The sequence below is a fragment of the Phoenix dactylifera genome, chromosome 4, assembly GCF_051530095.1.
Source record: "Phoenix dactylifera cultivar Ajwa chromosome 4, Ajwa_hap1_PhDact_Kaust_v1.1, whole genome shotgun sequence".
In the NCBI taxonomy this organism is placed as follows: domain Eukaryota; kingdom Viridiplantae; phylum Streptophyta; class Magnoliopsida; order Arecales; family Arecaceae; genus Phoenix; species Phoenix dactylifera.
This window is the reverse complement of record NC_143193.1, coordinates 51,746,725-51,759,988: the sequence shown is the minus strand read 5'-3', so window position 1 is coordinate 51,759,988 and position 13,264 is coordinate 51,746,725. Positions and strand designations below refer to the sequence as shown.

Here is a 13,264-nt window from a genome sequence, read left to right as displayed (position 1 = left end):
TCTCCAACCCAACCCAACGGTCGAATTACAGCCAACTCAAGCTAACCCAATCAAAGAACCCCTCCATGTCCATCCATCCATTAGCCAAAACCAACCAATCCAAAAACTTGTTTTTCTTTTTTTTTTCTAGATAATCACCCAATCAGTTTAGCAGAAAAAAAATGATCAGCATTAAAATTAAGATCCGGTTCCTTAATAAATTGGAGGGATTCTCCTCATAAAGATTCCAAAGTGATTAATTAATTATAATCCCAATTCAACCTCCTGTATCCCCCCCTCCCCCAGTTCGCTGCTGCACAAACCAGTACTTACATACCATCTGCCCGTCCATTCCCATGGCCACCTCTCTCCAGTCTTCTCCCTTCCTTCGGCCACGCCTTCTAAACTTCTGAACCACTAGATCAAAGGCGAATCCGTATTCGTCCTTTGGTTCGTTGTCCTTGCAACCCTCGTCCTTAGAATCAAAGAAGCGAGCAAGAAGAGTGAGTCATGGGGGACGCGGTGCCCGAGGCGTACCAAGGCAACACGTCGCTCGCCGTCCGCGACTGGCTGAACAAGGGAGACAACGCATGGCAGATGATCTCGGCGACGCTGGTCGGCCTTCAGAGCATGCCGGGCCTCGTCATCCTCTACGGCAGCGTGGTGAAGAAGAAGTGGGCGGTGAATTCGGCGTTCATGGCCCTCTACGCCTACGCCGCCGTCTGGATCTGCTGGGTCACCTGGGCCTACAACATGTCCTTCGGCGACAAGCTCATCCCCTTCTGGGGCAAGGCCAAGCCGGCCCTCGGCCAGAAGTTTCTCATCGAACGAGCCCAGCTTCCGGCCACCACGCACTACTATCACAACGGGGCAGTAGAGACCGCCGAGATCATGCCCTACTATCCCATGGCGTCCATGGTCTACTTCCAGTGCGTGTTCGCCGCCATCACCGTGATCATCCTCGCAGGCTCGCTTCTTGGCCGCATGAACATCAAGGCCTGGATGGCGTTCGTACCTTTGTGGCTCACCTTCTCCTATACCGTCGGCGCCTTCTCTCTCTGGGGTGGCGGATTCCTGTTCCAGTGGGGTGTCATCGACTACTCTGGCGGCTATGTCATCCATGTCTCCTCCGGCATCGCCGGCCTCACCGCCGCCTACTGGGTATATCATATATCTCTCTCTCTCTACATACCTCCATTCTATATGCATGGACTGCAAAAATATTCAAATCTCTCGTCTCCATGGAGCATACAATTACTTGCAGTGATTCAACGGTAGCTTTAATATTGATATGTTGAATTATGCGAATTATTTAGGTCGGTCCGAGATCGACCAAGGATAGGGAGAGGTTTCCACCGAACAACGTGCTTCTGATGCTGGCCGGGGCTGGACTGCTGTGGATGGGGTGGGCTGGATTCAACGGAGGGGACCCGTACGCAGCAAACATTGACTCGTCCATGGCGGTCCTCAACACGAATATATGCGCAGCCACCAGCCTTCTGATGTGGACGACGCTCGATGTCATCTTCTTCAAGAAGCCGTCGGTCATCGGAGCGGTGCAGGGGATGATCACTGGGCTCGTTTGCATCACTCCTGGTGCTGGTAAGCGCGTCAATATTTGTGCATGCACCATCTCTGTGCTCCCATGGACCACTGCTCTTAAATTACAAAGCTCTTCTTCTCTTAAAAGTATATATATATATATATATAATCTTTTATCTTTATGTGATCGATGGCAATTATTGTAGAGCTAGCAGAATTTTTTATGGCTGTGACGATAAATTAAATATTTGATATAAAATAATGGTGAATGAACCATCTTGGGAAGCTTCGGCCGGAGAGCTTGACTTGGAATCTCTAGCTTTTGATAAACCATCTCGATCTGCCCCTGCTAAAAAGAAAATGACGAATCCTCCACTCCAGAGCAGGGCCCATGACGTTGATTTCTGGCTTCCTGCCGCCCGGAATCCGTGAGGAGTCCATATATTATAGTTAAATATTATTAGATTTATTGACTGTGGAAATACACTGGAGTTCTTCTAGAGAGTGTTGTAAAGAATAGAAAAATGCTTCGTCATCATACCATTAGTTTACGAAAAATATAGTTTATTATCAAAAAAATTATAGTTTAAGAAAACTTTGATAATTTCGAGCCAATCACGCAAGAATCTTATCCTTGAAAGATCAGATTCTAAAGAGGTATCTTTGTTTTAGAGTGGGGTAAGTCAAAGGCTAGCAACTCATTATTGAGGAAGTTGCAATATATATACGGCAAAAAATATATAGGAAAGACTGTTATATAACTGATTTTTTCTTTGGAATTGCAGAGGAATGAAGCTGGCATTTTTCTTGAGCTGCCAAAAAAAAAAATTACATGCTTTAATAAAGTTTACAAGCTAGAGCCCACTCTAGTTCCTATTATTCCCTCTCTTTTTTTTCTTCTTTTTTTGTGATTAATATAATTGAAAGTGGCATTTTTTGGCTGATTCCGATCTCTCATGAATCACACAAAAACTAAAGTTTACACTGTCCTTAGATTATGAGTAGTTCTAGTATAACATGAATAGATATGTAATTATGATAGGAGCTTGTGTGGCTGTCGATTAAAACTTAGATCTATGAGTTGGGTGGACGAGATCTTCAACCACATAATTTTTCTTATTCTTGACAAGATAAACTTCCATTGGAAAATAAATAGATTCTTAGGTGAAGTTAGTTAGTCTTGAAAAATGGCTTGCTCTGATACTTAGGCTCCTAAGTTTGAGGGATAACAATTAAAAATGTGATCAAGTTTTCTCTCTAGAAAACAAAAAATGGGTCATTTATTTCAAGCATGATGTGTTGCTTTATGTTAATTGCAAGTTACGCAGCACCAAGCCCACTTTCTTTGACTAGTTTTCCTCGATTTCAGACAACAGTTTAACCAACGCTGGCCACCACACATGACCTTATCTTAATTTTCTTTTGGCAAAGATATTTTATTTATACTCGTCTAGAAAAATTGCATCGCTTTGAATCCAAGGCTAATACATTGACCAAGTGTTACCATGTGTAAAAAGCATATATCGTAACATGTGATACTTGAAGAGTCGATTAGAGTTGAACTTTCAAACCTTGTCTCCATTGTTCGAGAGGGACATAATTTTGCTCCATTCATACTGCTTTCTGATTGCCTCTCCTGTTAATAGGTTTGTGATACGTGGACTTCTTTATACCTTGTGCTGCAATTGGATTTTTAAGTTTTCTCCTTTTTATCACTACTGTAATTAATTATCATTGTGTGGTTGTCCCCCGAGTACAGGGCATGGTTGTTATCGGACTTAAATGCGAGTTTTTGTATGGTTTGCACCACCCAACTTCACCAAGAATCAGTCCACTCCAGCCTGACCTGATCTGGCCTGAATTCACTAGATTTAGCCTAACTCAAGTTGTGTCTCAGCTGAAAATTTTCGAAGTTGGGTCAGATTTTGGATTTAGAACGCCAGGTACATCATGAATTTGGATTAGGTGTTAGTTGGGTTGTATCTTTTGCATGAAAGAATGATGCATCTTTTTTCGCACGCATCTATTATTGGATTGCGGTATGGTTACTTCAAGATCTGTGCAGGTAGATAAAATGACTCAAGGAGTTCGGACTGTTTTAAGAGCTGTGTGGATGGCACATCCAACAGTCCACACATGGCGAAAGAAGATCAATCATACTTTCGCAAAAAATACAACCCGAACCCGCCTGCAGAAGGCTAAGCCAAGGCTGAAAGACTAGATGTGGAGCATATAATTGACCTTAACCAATTAATCATAGCACAAACATATATATTTATATATATACTGTTTGTCTCGAAATGATTGTCGACCAATTCTTTTTCCTTGTCTTCAGGATTGGTCCAAGGTTGGGCAGCTATAGTGATGGGCATACTCTCCGGGAGCATCCCTTGGTTCACAATGATGGTGATCCACAAGCGTTGGACTCTCTTCCAGAAGGTAGACGACACCCTTGGCGTGTTCCACACCCACGCCGTCGCCGGCTTCCTCGGCGGCACCACCACCGGCCTCTTCGCGGAGCCCGCCCTGTGCTCTCTCTTCCTCCCCGTCACCAACTCCCGCGGCGGATTCTACGGTGGCTCCGGTGGCGTGCAGTTCCTCAAACAGATTGCCGGTGCTGGCTTCATCACGGGGTGGAACATCGTCGTGACGACAATCATCTGCCTGGTCATACGGCTGGTGATGCCGCTCCGCATGTCGGAGGAGCAGCTGACGATCGGCGACGACGCCGTGCATGGGGAGGAGGCCTACGCATTGTGGGGTGATGGAGAGAAGTACGACGCCACCAGGCATGCATGGTCTTCTGACGACACGCAGCATGGCAAGGTCTCTAGTGGTGTAACTCAAAATGTTTAAAGACGAGGAAGGGCGAGGGTTAGCTGGCTAAAGGCGTGTCAAAGGGCTGGTGGATTGGTTTGGTCGATTTTTTGACGATTGTTTGTGTGGGGCAAGTGGTTTAATTAATTAGGCTGCCTTAAGATTATGTGCGTGGATTGATCTCTCGCTCTTGTTTAAGGGTTTTTGTTTTTTGCATGAGAAACTGCAATGCTTTAATGGATATTATGTGGGCCGTAAAAACTGTGATCGGATTTATTAACAGGGGTTGAGCTAACTTTGAATGTCCTTCACTGGTTCAACCCGAACTGGAGAGGACCCCAACTCGGGAATAAACGTGACGGATGAAGTGTTGGCCCGAGCCGCAGTGGAAGGAGACTTCTCATGCGTCGAGATATTTAGATTATGGTAAGTAATAGAGTGACCTTTCAAACTAGGCACCTATTTAGAGAGGCTAATAGGGTTACGGACTGGGTGGCCTCTTATGTGGTCTGTCACTTCGAAGACACCTTATGGCCCGAGAGCGAGAGTTGTCTAGAGCACTCCGACTTTATTATTTTCTATTTTTGTTGGACGTATTTATGCTCGAACTATGTAAAACGTACGTCTTTAGCACACAAAAAAAAAAGTGTTGAATGGTGATTTGCCCTTTTTTTTTTTTTTACTTGAAAAGAAAAAAATAGAGATAGACTAGATGACTTCGTCTATGGTGCATCAGGAGACGAGCCAATTTGGTTTGTCTAAATTCTTATTCTCAAGTAATTACATGGTGTAACTAGAAACTTTTCCCCATTTGTTACCCAAAACTTTTCCTGCACTTCTTGGTGTCAAACAACAAAACTTACGTTCTCATCTCATTAAGCATTTTTCTCATGTTCTCCTCAATGAATTCATTATACTTTTTTTTATTAATAAAACTTTTTTTTCCTAGAGTTCATTCACCATGCACTTTTGTCCTTGTTCCCTTAAGATAACTTTTTGGTGGCTGAACTTTATGCCAAGGTTTAGAACAGCAGCTGTTACAACATCACAATGGCTCTCATAATAGTTTCAGGCTTCTTCAGTAACATTACAAACATAATAGCAGACAAAACCTTGCTTTCTACTAGGGAAAAAGCACCCAAACTTCGAAAACTAAGGATCCAAATTTTTTCTCACCAAATAATGCCATGTCCAGAAAGCCAGTCTGCAACTCTCGGCTTTCTGATTGGTGTAAGCAGCTCTGAAGTCAGTCACACAATATTCCACATCTGGAAGACTTGGATTGAAAAGAGGGCAAATTATAATTGCCACCATCCCAATGTAGTCGTATTAAAAAAGAAATTCTAAAATTGCTCAGCTTTGCAACAATATGGTATTTCAGGCTTTCTGCTTGTGCCCTTCATCAATTGCAGTACCATCTATACCATGGCATAAACTAGTTCAATAGTAATTGCTCTCTGCAAATTTTTGATTAAAAGAGTGCTGCTCTTTGATGCTGCATAACAAGTCAATGGATACAAATGTGGATCGTATTACATTGGTGTGACTTTGGACAACAATAGTTACAGGATTCAGTTCACACCAAAACAGAACAGAATTTTTCTTTAAGCCTGTGATATAACCACAGCCTGGGTAAATACAAGGCATCGAAGCCTCGAATGAATAAAATATGAAAATCCAAACAGCGAGCTCACAATATTCTAGCATTCCTCCCACCCTTCCTACTAATAATCTCACAAAGCCGGCACGGCAACGTGTCAAGGCTGGCAGCACGAGTCTTTCCATAGTTGCCCATCACACCACACCTCCTCCAAGCATGGTACTCTGCATATGCAATGGGATCATCTGCAAGGGCCTTCACATACGAAGCCAATTTCTCGAGAGAGCTGAATTTAGATCCATCTATTATAGAATTTGGAGGGACAAAATCCCATACATTGGGTGCGCCAAAGTAGATGGGCACTGCACCGGCATCAAGAGCATAATAGAGCTTCTCCGTCACATAGCTATCAATCTTGGTGTTCTCAATGGCAAGGACAAACTTGTAATGTGACATAGCACAGTGTAGGTGGTTCCACCAATGAGGGGCTGAGTTATCATCCATCAAACACTCAGGGTATAGGGAGAGAGCCATGTCAAGACCACCAACATTATTCAGGCACTTGCCAAAGGAATGATGGGATATGAGGGAGAGGAAATTTCTGGCAAGTTGGTTCCGCTGGGGAAGGCATCTTGAAGATGACCAGTAAACAAGGCTGTCCTGAGAAAGTAACCGAAAGTGAAAGATAATATTAGTTATTTAATAAAAATCAGAACAAATGCAATATCTGACAATTACAACTAACATTTGAGCTAAATAGTTTATGATGAATTGCGCTACGTATTCTCTAAGGAATAGTTTTTCAAATTCGTGCTGACTTTTGTCGCCCCAACATACACAAACATGAACACGCATGTGTACTTGATTTGATCCGATCGAGGAGAGGGAAGATTTCTATCAACCCGCTCAACTCAAATCTCTCAAAAGAAAACTAGAAGAAAATAGAGAAATCTCGAAAGCGGGCTTTAAGTCCCCTTTTCTTTCATTGATTCTTCAAAAAATGAGGTACATAGCCTCTATTTATAATGTGAGGTCCGTCCTAACACAATCTGGATCGGATTCCTCTTCCTAATCCTAGTAGGACTCTTTTTTCTTAAATAGACATTTCTAGCAAAAAGGACTAAAAATCTCGAGGAGATAGATCTAGACTTCTGCATCAATTCTACCCTTTGTCGCTCCGCCGAATTCTTCTCGGATAGAGAGCTACGCTCGGTCAAAATCTTACCCGAAAAGAAAACTTTCGGTTTGATCGGCCCATTTCGGAGCCTAAACGATAAAATTTCGGCCTGATTAAATCCAAAGTTGTAGACTTCGAAAATATACCCAATTTTTTTAAAAAAAATCATCTCAATCAAGCATCATATGACCAAATTATGGCCTCCTAAAGTTTGGCCTGCAATTCAGCTTCCAATGTGGCGAATCTTACTCCCGAACCCTATCCAACCCCGCTCGTAGTGGCTAAAGTGATTCACATCGAGTTTGATGATACTCCTGAATACTCGTAGTGGCCAAAGTGATCCACATCGAGTTTGGTGATACTCCTGAATACTCGTAGTGGCCAAAGTAGTCCATATTGAGTCCAGTGATCCTCTTGGATCATGATTAATCTATGGAGTACATTTTACAAGGAGAGGAGAAAAAAATGAAACAAACTGCCACCAATTCCAGGCAACGTACTGAAAGAAACCATTTTTTAACCAACAAAGTTTCAAGAGCTTCAAGCATGAGAAGATATTTACTGCAGGATACAGCAATTGCAATTGAATCATGGATAGGGAGATAGTTAAGATAAGATTTGTCATTAATTGTGATGGCAAATATGATGACGTGAAAATGCAGTTTGGCAAATGAAATATTAAGCTACATCTGACTTTGAAAAATAAATACTAAATATGATGGCCCGGAAGAACAGGGGAATCACTAATGTTGAAAGCATAACCAGATAACTTACATTTCTTTTTTCAGAGGACACGTGATAATTCCGATTTTTATGAAATAGTGTTCCCGCATATGTTGATTGAACATCATCTTTGGCATGATAACCAACAAATATGTCTTCAAAGCCTGATCGCTTCCTACTGGCTTCAAGGTCCACATAAACACGAAGAGGATCACCTTTTCGCCTCTGGCAAACCAAAATTGAATTAAAATGCAAAAATTATGCTAAAGTGGCAATAAAGCATGCAGACTATTATAGAAAAAGCAGAATGCTGCAAAAAAAAATAACCTAGAGAAAACTTGGAGCTGAAGTCATGAATTCTCCTGCAATAATATCTGGAAAATTGAGTAAATTATACTTATGTTACTCAATTTGTGGGAGAAGAGAAGAAATTTGTGGGACTGCCTCCTCAACAACTCTTGTCAACAACTTGTTCGGAGTAAACCACTTCTATGATGCTGACATGATTATCATTGATGCAAATTTGTTCATGACGAAATCTCACACTTGGAAACTATTCGATAAAATTCCAAAAGACAGCACTCATAAATCTCCAAATATCTATAGAACAAAATTGATCTTTGCAGTGCAAAGTGAATCTCCAAGGATGTCTTAGAAAAGGCCATAGAAAGTTAAAGTGGATACCCAGCAAGCTGAAAAAATCTCTTATCAAAAAGCTTGAATGCTGGTCAGAGTACCTTCAATGAAGAAGGTGGTTGTGTATAAGCATCTGCATTGATCAAATGTAATGCTTTTTTTATTAAGAAAAAGGTTTGAATACAGACTGTCTTGCTTGAAATGCAGTGGTTGGGAAAATTGTGTATTAGCAAAACCATTCATGACAAATGTTAAGCTGGCCCAACCATACACCTTATGATAGGAATTGGTATGTCACAGTATTTGCTATTTTGTCCTCAGCAAGTGCAAGGTGCACCTCCTCTTTGTGTATGTGTGTTTTTACAGTATTAGCAGCATCATGAATCTTTATAAACTTGACAACAATATAAACCCTCAGCTCTTTCCTTTTTCTCCTTTTGTTTTAGTATTAGGTTGAATGCCAAAAGAAGAAAGGAAGCAAAAGCTGTTGCTCGACAGATCCAATTCAACATCCAAGGCTTGTATATTCCAGCTTAAATGAGTTAAATTAACATTTTCCTATCTAGTAACAGCAATAGTTGCATCAAGGGCCCTGTTGGGATATTGCGTCACTAAAAAGATGCTCATTTAAATTTCAAAATGTCCCTTTTAGTGATAAGCTCAAGAAGAAACATGGGATACATATGGCCTTAGAGCACCTAAATATTTATTTGAGAAGAATATGATGATTTTTATGATTCGACATGTTAGCAGGTTCAGAACACCATGAAAGAGGTTAGGTTTTCTCCTCAACTCCTTTAGACAAGTTGTTGTACAAAAAAAAAAAAGCTTCAAAATCAAGGCATCTATCATGCATATGCGAAAATTATTACTAGGAGAAGGGCCAGAATGTACAGGAGGGCAAACAAACTAACAGAATATGTAAAAAAAAGGGTATGATAGAGAAATTAAAGAGGAAATGTTCTGGCTTACTTTTCTACCCTATTAAAAAGTATAAATTTCTTATTCAGATTACTATCTGAAATCAAAATAACATCAAAAATAAGAGTTTCTTATACCGAGAGACTCAGGATTGCCCCTTTTGGCTGATTGAGTGAGACCATCACATGACAATAGAGTACAAAGAGTATCCAGACGATGACTTGAAGCATGTGAAGTTGCAGAAAACTCCTTCAGATGACATGAAGGATGCCAACAACATCACAAAGAATTGTGCAGGACGACAAGGTATATTTCAAATGAAGGAAATATTATGATCTCTGCCAAAGCCTACTGTGTTGTTTCTTTGCTCTATGAGCATAAGGCAAAGCCCTAAGGAAGCTGCTAAATGTCATAATTGATCCGCATTTCAGCAGTGCACCATCGAATGTCATAAATATCTGACTTCATGATATGCTCTAGCATCTACGGAGGGTGGATTCACGGTCATGTCATACTATCAAAGGATCAGTGTAATGTAAAGAATCCTGTAGATCTAAACAACCATGATTGAGATTCCTTCTATTTGTTTTCTTTGCTTTCTTTCAATACAGTTTTTAATTTGTGTAAAATTATAAAAGAAAAGAAAGTGCTTCTGACTAGAATTTGCATTACAATAAAAAAAATACTGTGTTGAAGTGGTTGCCATATGCTCACTACCAGTCATATGCATGCTTGATTTAGCTTAAGAAGATCAATCGAACTTACACTGAGGTGCTCAAACTTGCCTATTTGTTACAACAAGATAATTAAAGCTGAATTAAATTATAAGAAAGGGATACCTCAGAATATGTGTAAGCAATGGCATGCGGCATATGATGTTAGCACGTGTTGATACTTGGGCAAGTATTGAACAGTAACAAAGCTTACAACAGGATGGTATAAATGGGACAAGATCCAATCTAACTCGTTGAAGATTTTCCTTTTTGTAAACTGGATGTCCATTCTAATGAATATGTATTTAAATTGCCTTTTCTGAATGGTAACCGCTTTTAGTGGGATAAGAGAATTTCACAATCGGATTTGAAGACTATAAACTCGCATAAAACAACAGCGATCTCTCCTGATATCCAATTCGAAAGAGGAGGAAGGAAACATAACATATTCCAATGAAAAACCAAAATCTAGGGGAACAACGAGAGTCACAACTCACAACTGAAAGTAGCAAAGCTGAAAAAAAAAATCCTACCATCTCATCATAAAAATACCTAAAAATTGACATCACGTTAAACACCTAAAAATACCTAAAAGTTAGATATCCAAGACTGGCGTTAAATACCTAAAGATTGACAACATCTTCAATAGATCGCAGATATAAAGACGAAAATGAGTTCAAATTCAACAAAGAAAGAGCATTACCCTTCGTGGAGGCGTCACGTTCTCGAAAAACAAAGCATCGGGCTTGTCAGCAAGAACCTTGGATTTGGTCCACAGGCAAGTCATCCCGCAGCGGCACGAGTAGAGATTGTCCATATTGTCCGGAATCCAAGTCCACCCTTTCACGAGCACGCTTACGTGATCCATCCCCAGCGCCGTGCAATCTCCACCGTCGACCCGCTGTATCGCCGAGGCGTTGACCGTCCATCCCTTGTACCTCTCCCTGAACCGCGCGCACCCGACCTCGGAGTCCCACCGGGCGAAAGCGGCGGCGAGATCGGTGAAGGGTTCTTTAGGCCGGGAGCCCACGGAGTCGGTGGAGGCGGAGGAGGAGGCGGAGGAGGTGGAGGAGGTGGAGAAGGGGATGGGAGAGGAGAGGGAGGGGAATTCGAGAAAACCGGTGAGGAGAAGGAGGAGGAGGGCGGCGGAGGCGAGCATCGGGGCGAGGTAGTTGATGGGCTTTAAGGGGAGCATAGGGCGCACGAAGAGAAAGAGAGGAGGAAGAAGAGAAATGGCCGGCTTTTCTTCCTTCCGCCGCGAAGGAGAGAAGGGGAGTTGTGGAAAGTTCACGCTTTTTCTGAGAAAGCGAAGAAGATGTGACCAGAAAATGGACGTTTCGGAGTGGGATCTGGCTTAAGGTGGGTCGCCGGCGAAGTAAACGAAGGGTGCGGTGCGCGGATCTAGCGAGGCGCAAGCCTTTCCGAACAATGCCCTCCCAGGCACGTGAAATACACGTGAGTGAGGCGAGGGCTGTAATTTCTGATAAATATATTTCCACTTTTAGCCGGTCTTTTTCTTTTCTACTTCTTCTTCTAATATTTCCTTTTTATTAAAGCAGTTATTGATAATTTCTGTTGGATGCAGCAGCCTCCTATCTGATAAATACACCCTCACTTTCATCTAATTTTCTTGATTTAAAATATAATGTAGATATAAAGCACCTCAAATGTGGTATATGACACTAGTATAACAAAATAGAAACTCGAGATTTTTATTTTAAGTCGGATACAACGTATCTTTTTAGCATAAATACATCAAAAAAAATTAGAAAAAAAAAAGGTGATGGAGAAAGAACGGAGCAGAGTCATAGCCCTCACACAGCCAGCCGCTAAAGTGCTTGGATATACTCTTTCAAGCATTGTATAAGAGCTATTTCAATAAGAAGTTGAATGAAAGTATGCCATCGGAGACATTGCCAAGAAGTTGATGCATGTAGTACATATGGCCTATTGAAGATGATGTATGTGGAGCATGTCATCAGTCTTGCCCGGCTAATTTTGAAAATAAAATATTTGTAGGAGTCACTAAATGCAGTTCCACATTGCATTGATGGCTTTCTAATTCTTTCTCCAAAAATGTTACATGAAGAGGGTAGCTTGGGAGTGAAGGGTTGGATTAGGATCCGTCATGGATATCGTTAAATATTCCAAGAGTTGTGAGGTTGGATGGATGAATTGTAGATTTCATATAGAAATAAAAAAAAAATAGATGACAGAGAATAGACCATATGCATGATCTTTGGACTAGTTTGGTCCAAAATCTATTTTATCGGATGGGGTGGAGGTTGGTCGTTTCATTAGCAACAATAATTAATGATAATCTATATTCAATAGTTGACAAATGCACTTTGATCTATTGCTAGATTGGCGGCGGTGTAATAATGTCAAAAATCTTTCAAATAGAATGACAATCATCGAGAGAAGCCTTATTAACCAGTACGACATCACAAGCATATAAAAATAATATAATTTACCTATACGCTTGTTAATATGAAAACCCTTCATGTGCATTATGAATCAAATGTATACAATTAGCTATATCCCTAACAATATTGTTCATTTCACTTTTTATCTCTCGAAATAGCCTCTTACACCACTTGCTCTGTTGGGGCAAGACCTCCTCTAACTTTTGAATATTTGTAACAATTTAGAACCTTATCTAAAATGGCTAGCTGGAATATATTATTTGGATTTTTTGATCCTGTATAAGTATCCAAAATCTATCCACGAATAATCAATATGAGACTAAATATACGCCCACATAGATCCTCACAATATTATAGTCCAAAAGTCAAGTGCGAAACTCAAGTTTACCAAGATCACACTTATATATAGATCATCCGAAGGTATGGGCATATCAAGCTCGAGAAACCAAATCCTTGAATTGAGTAAATTCATACCGGAACTCTTCAAACTTGGAAGGTCTCATTTAAAATCATCAACAAACATCATGGTTTGAAGTGGTTCAACTAAGACAGGCAAATTCGCTAGCTAGGGAACTATTTCAATAAACATAATTTGCAAAATGTCTCATCCAACCAAACCTATAACTCAATTATATTATTTTTTGTTATCTTATACTAACGTGTTATTATAATGGCAACTGTGCTATTCCAGGCTTTGGATATGGAAGGTTCACCATGCACACATTTTTGA

At 40.8% G+C, this 13,264-nt stretch overlaps 2 protein-coding genes across 2 annotated transcripts; one reads left to right on the top strand and one right to left on the bottom strand.

Annotated features, from left to right (window-relative positions):
- The first annotated feature begins 228 nt into the window (after positions 1-228).
- On the top strand, positions 229-4,599 carry LOC103701279 (ammonium transporter 3 member 1-like). Its single transcript, XM_008783286.6, has 3 exons — positions 229-1,140; positions 1,296-1,581; positions 3,857-4,599. The coding sequence occupies exons 1-3, from the start codon at positions 490-492 to the stop codon at positions 4,375-4,377; spliced, it is 1,458 nt and encodes a 485-aa protein (XP_008781508.4). The 5' UTR covers positions 229-489; the 3' UTR covers positions 4,378-4,599.
- A 1,178-nt stretch (positions 4,600-5,777) lies between these two features.
- Positions 5,778-11,531, bottom strand: FUT13 (fucosyltransferase 13). The gene is made up of 3 exons (XM_008783287.6): positions 10,812-11,531; positions 7,890-8,063; positions 5,778-6,598 (listed from the first exon to the last, which is right to left on the bottom strand). Exons 1-3 carry the CDS (start codon positions 11,301-11,303, stop codon positions 6,029-6,031), a joined length of 1,236 nt encoding a protein of 411 aa, XP_008781509.2. The 5' UTR covers positions 11,304-11,531; the 3' UTR covers positions 5,778-6,028.
- Positions 11,532-13,264: the final 1,733 nt, after the last annotated feature.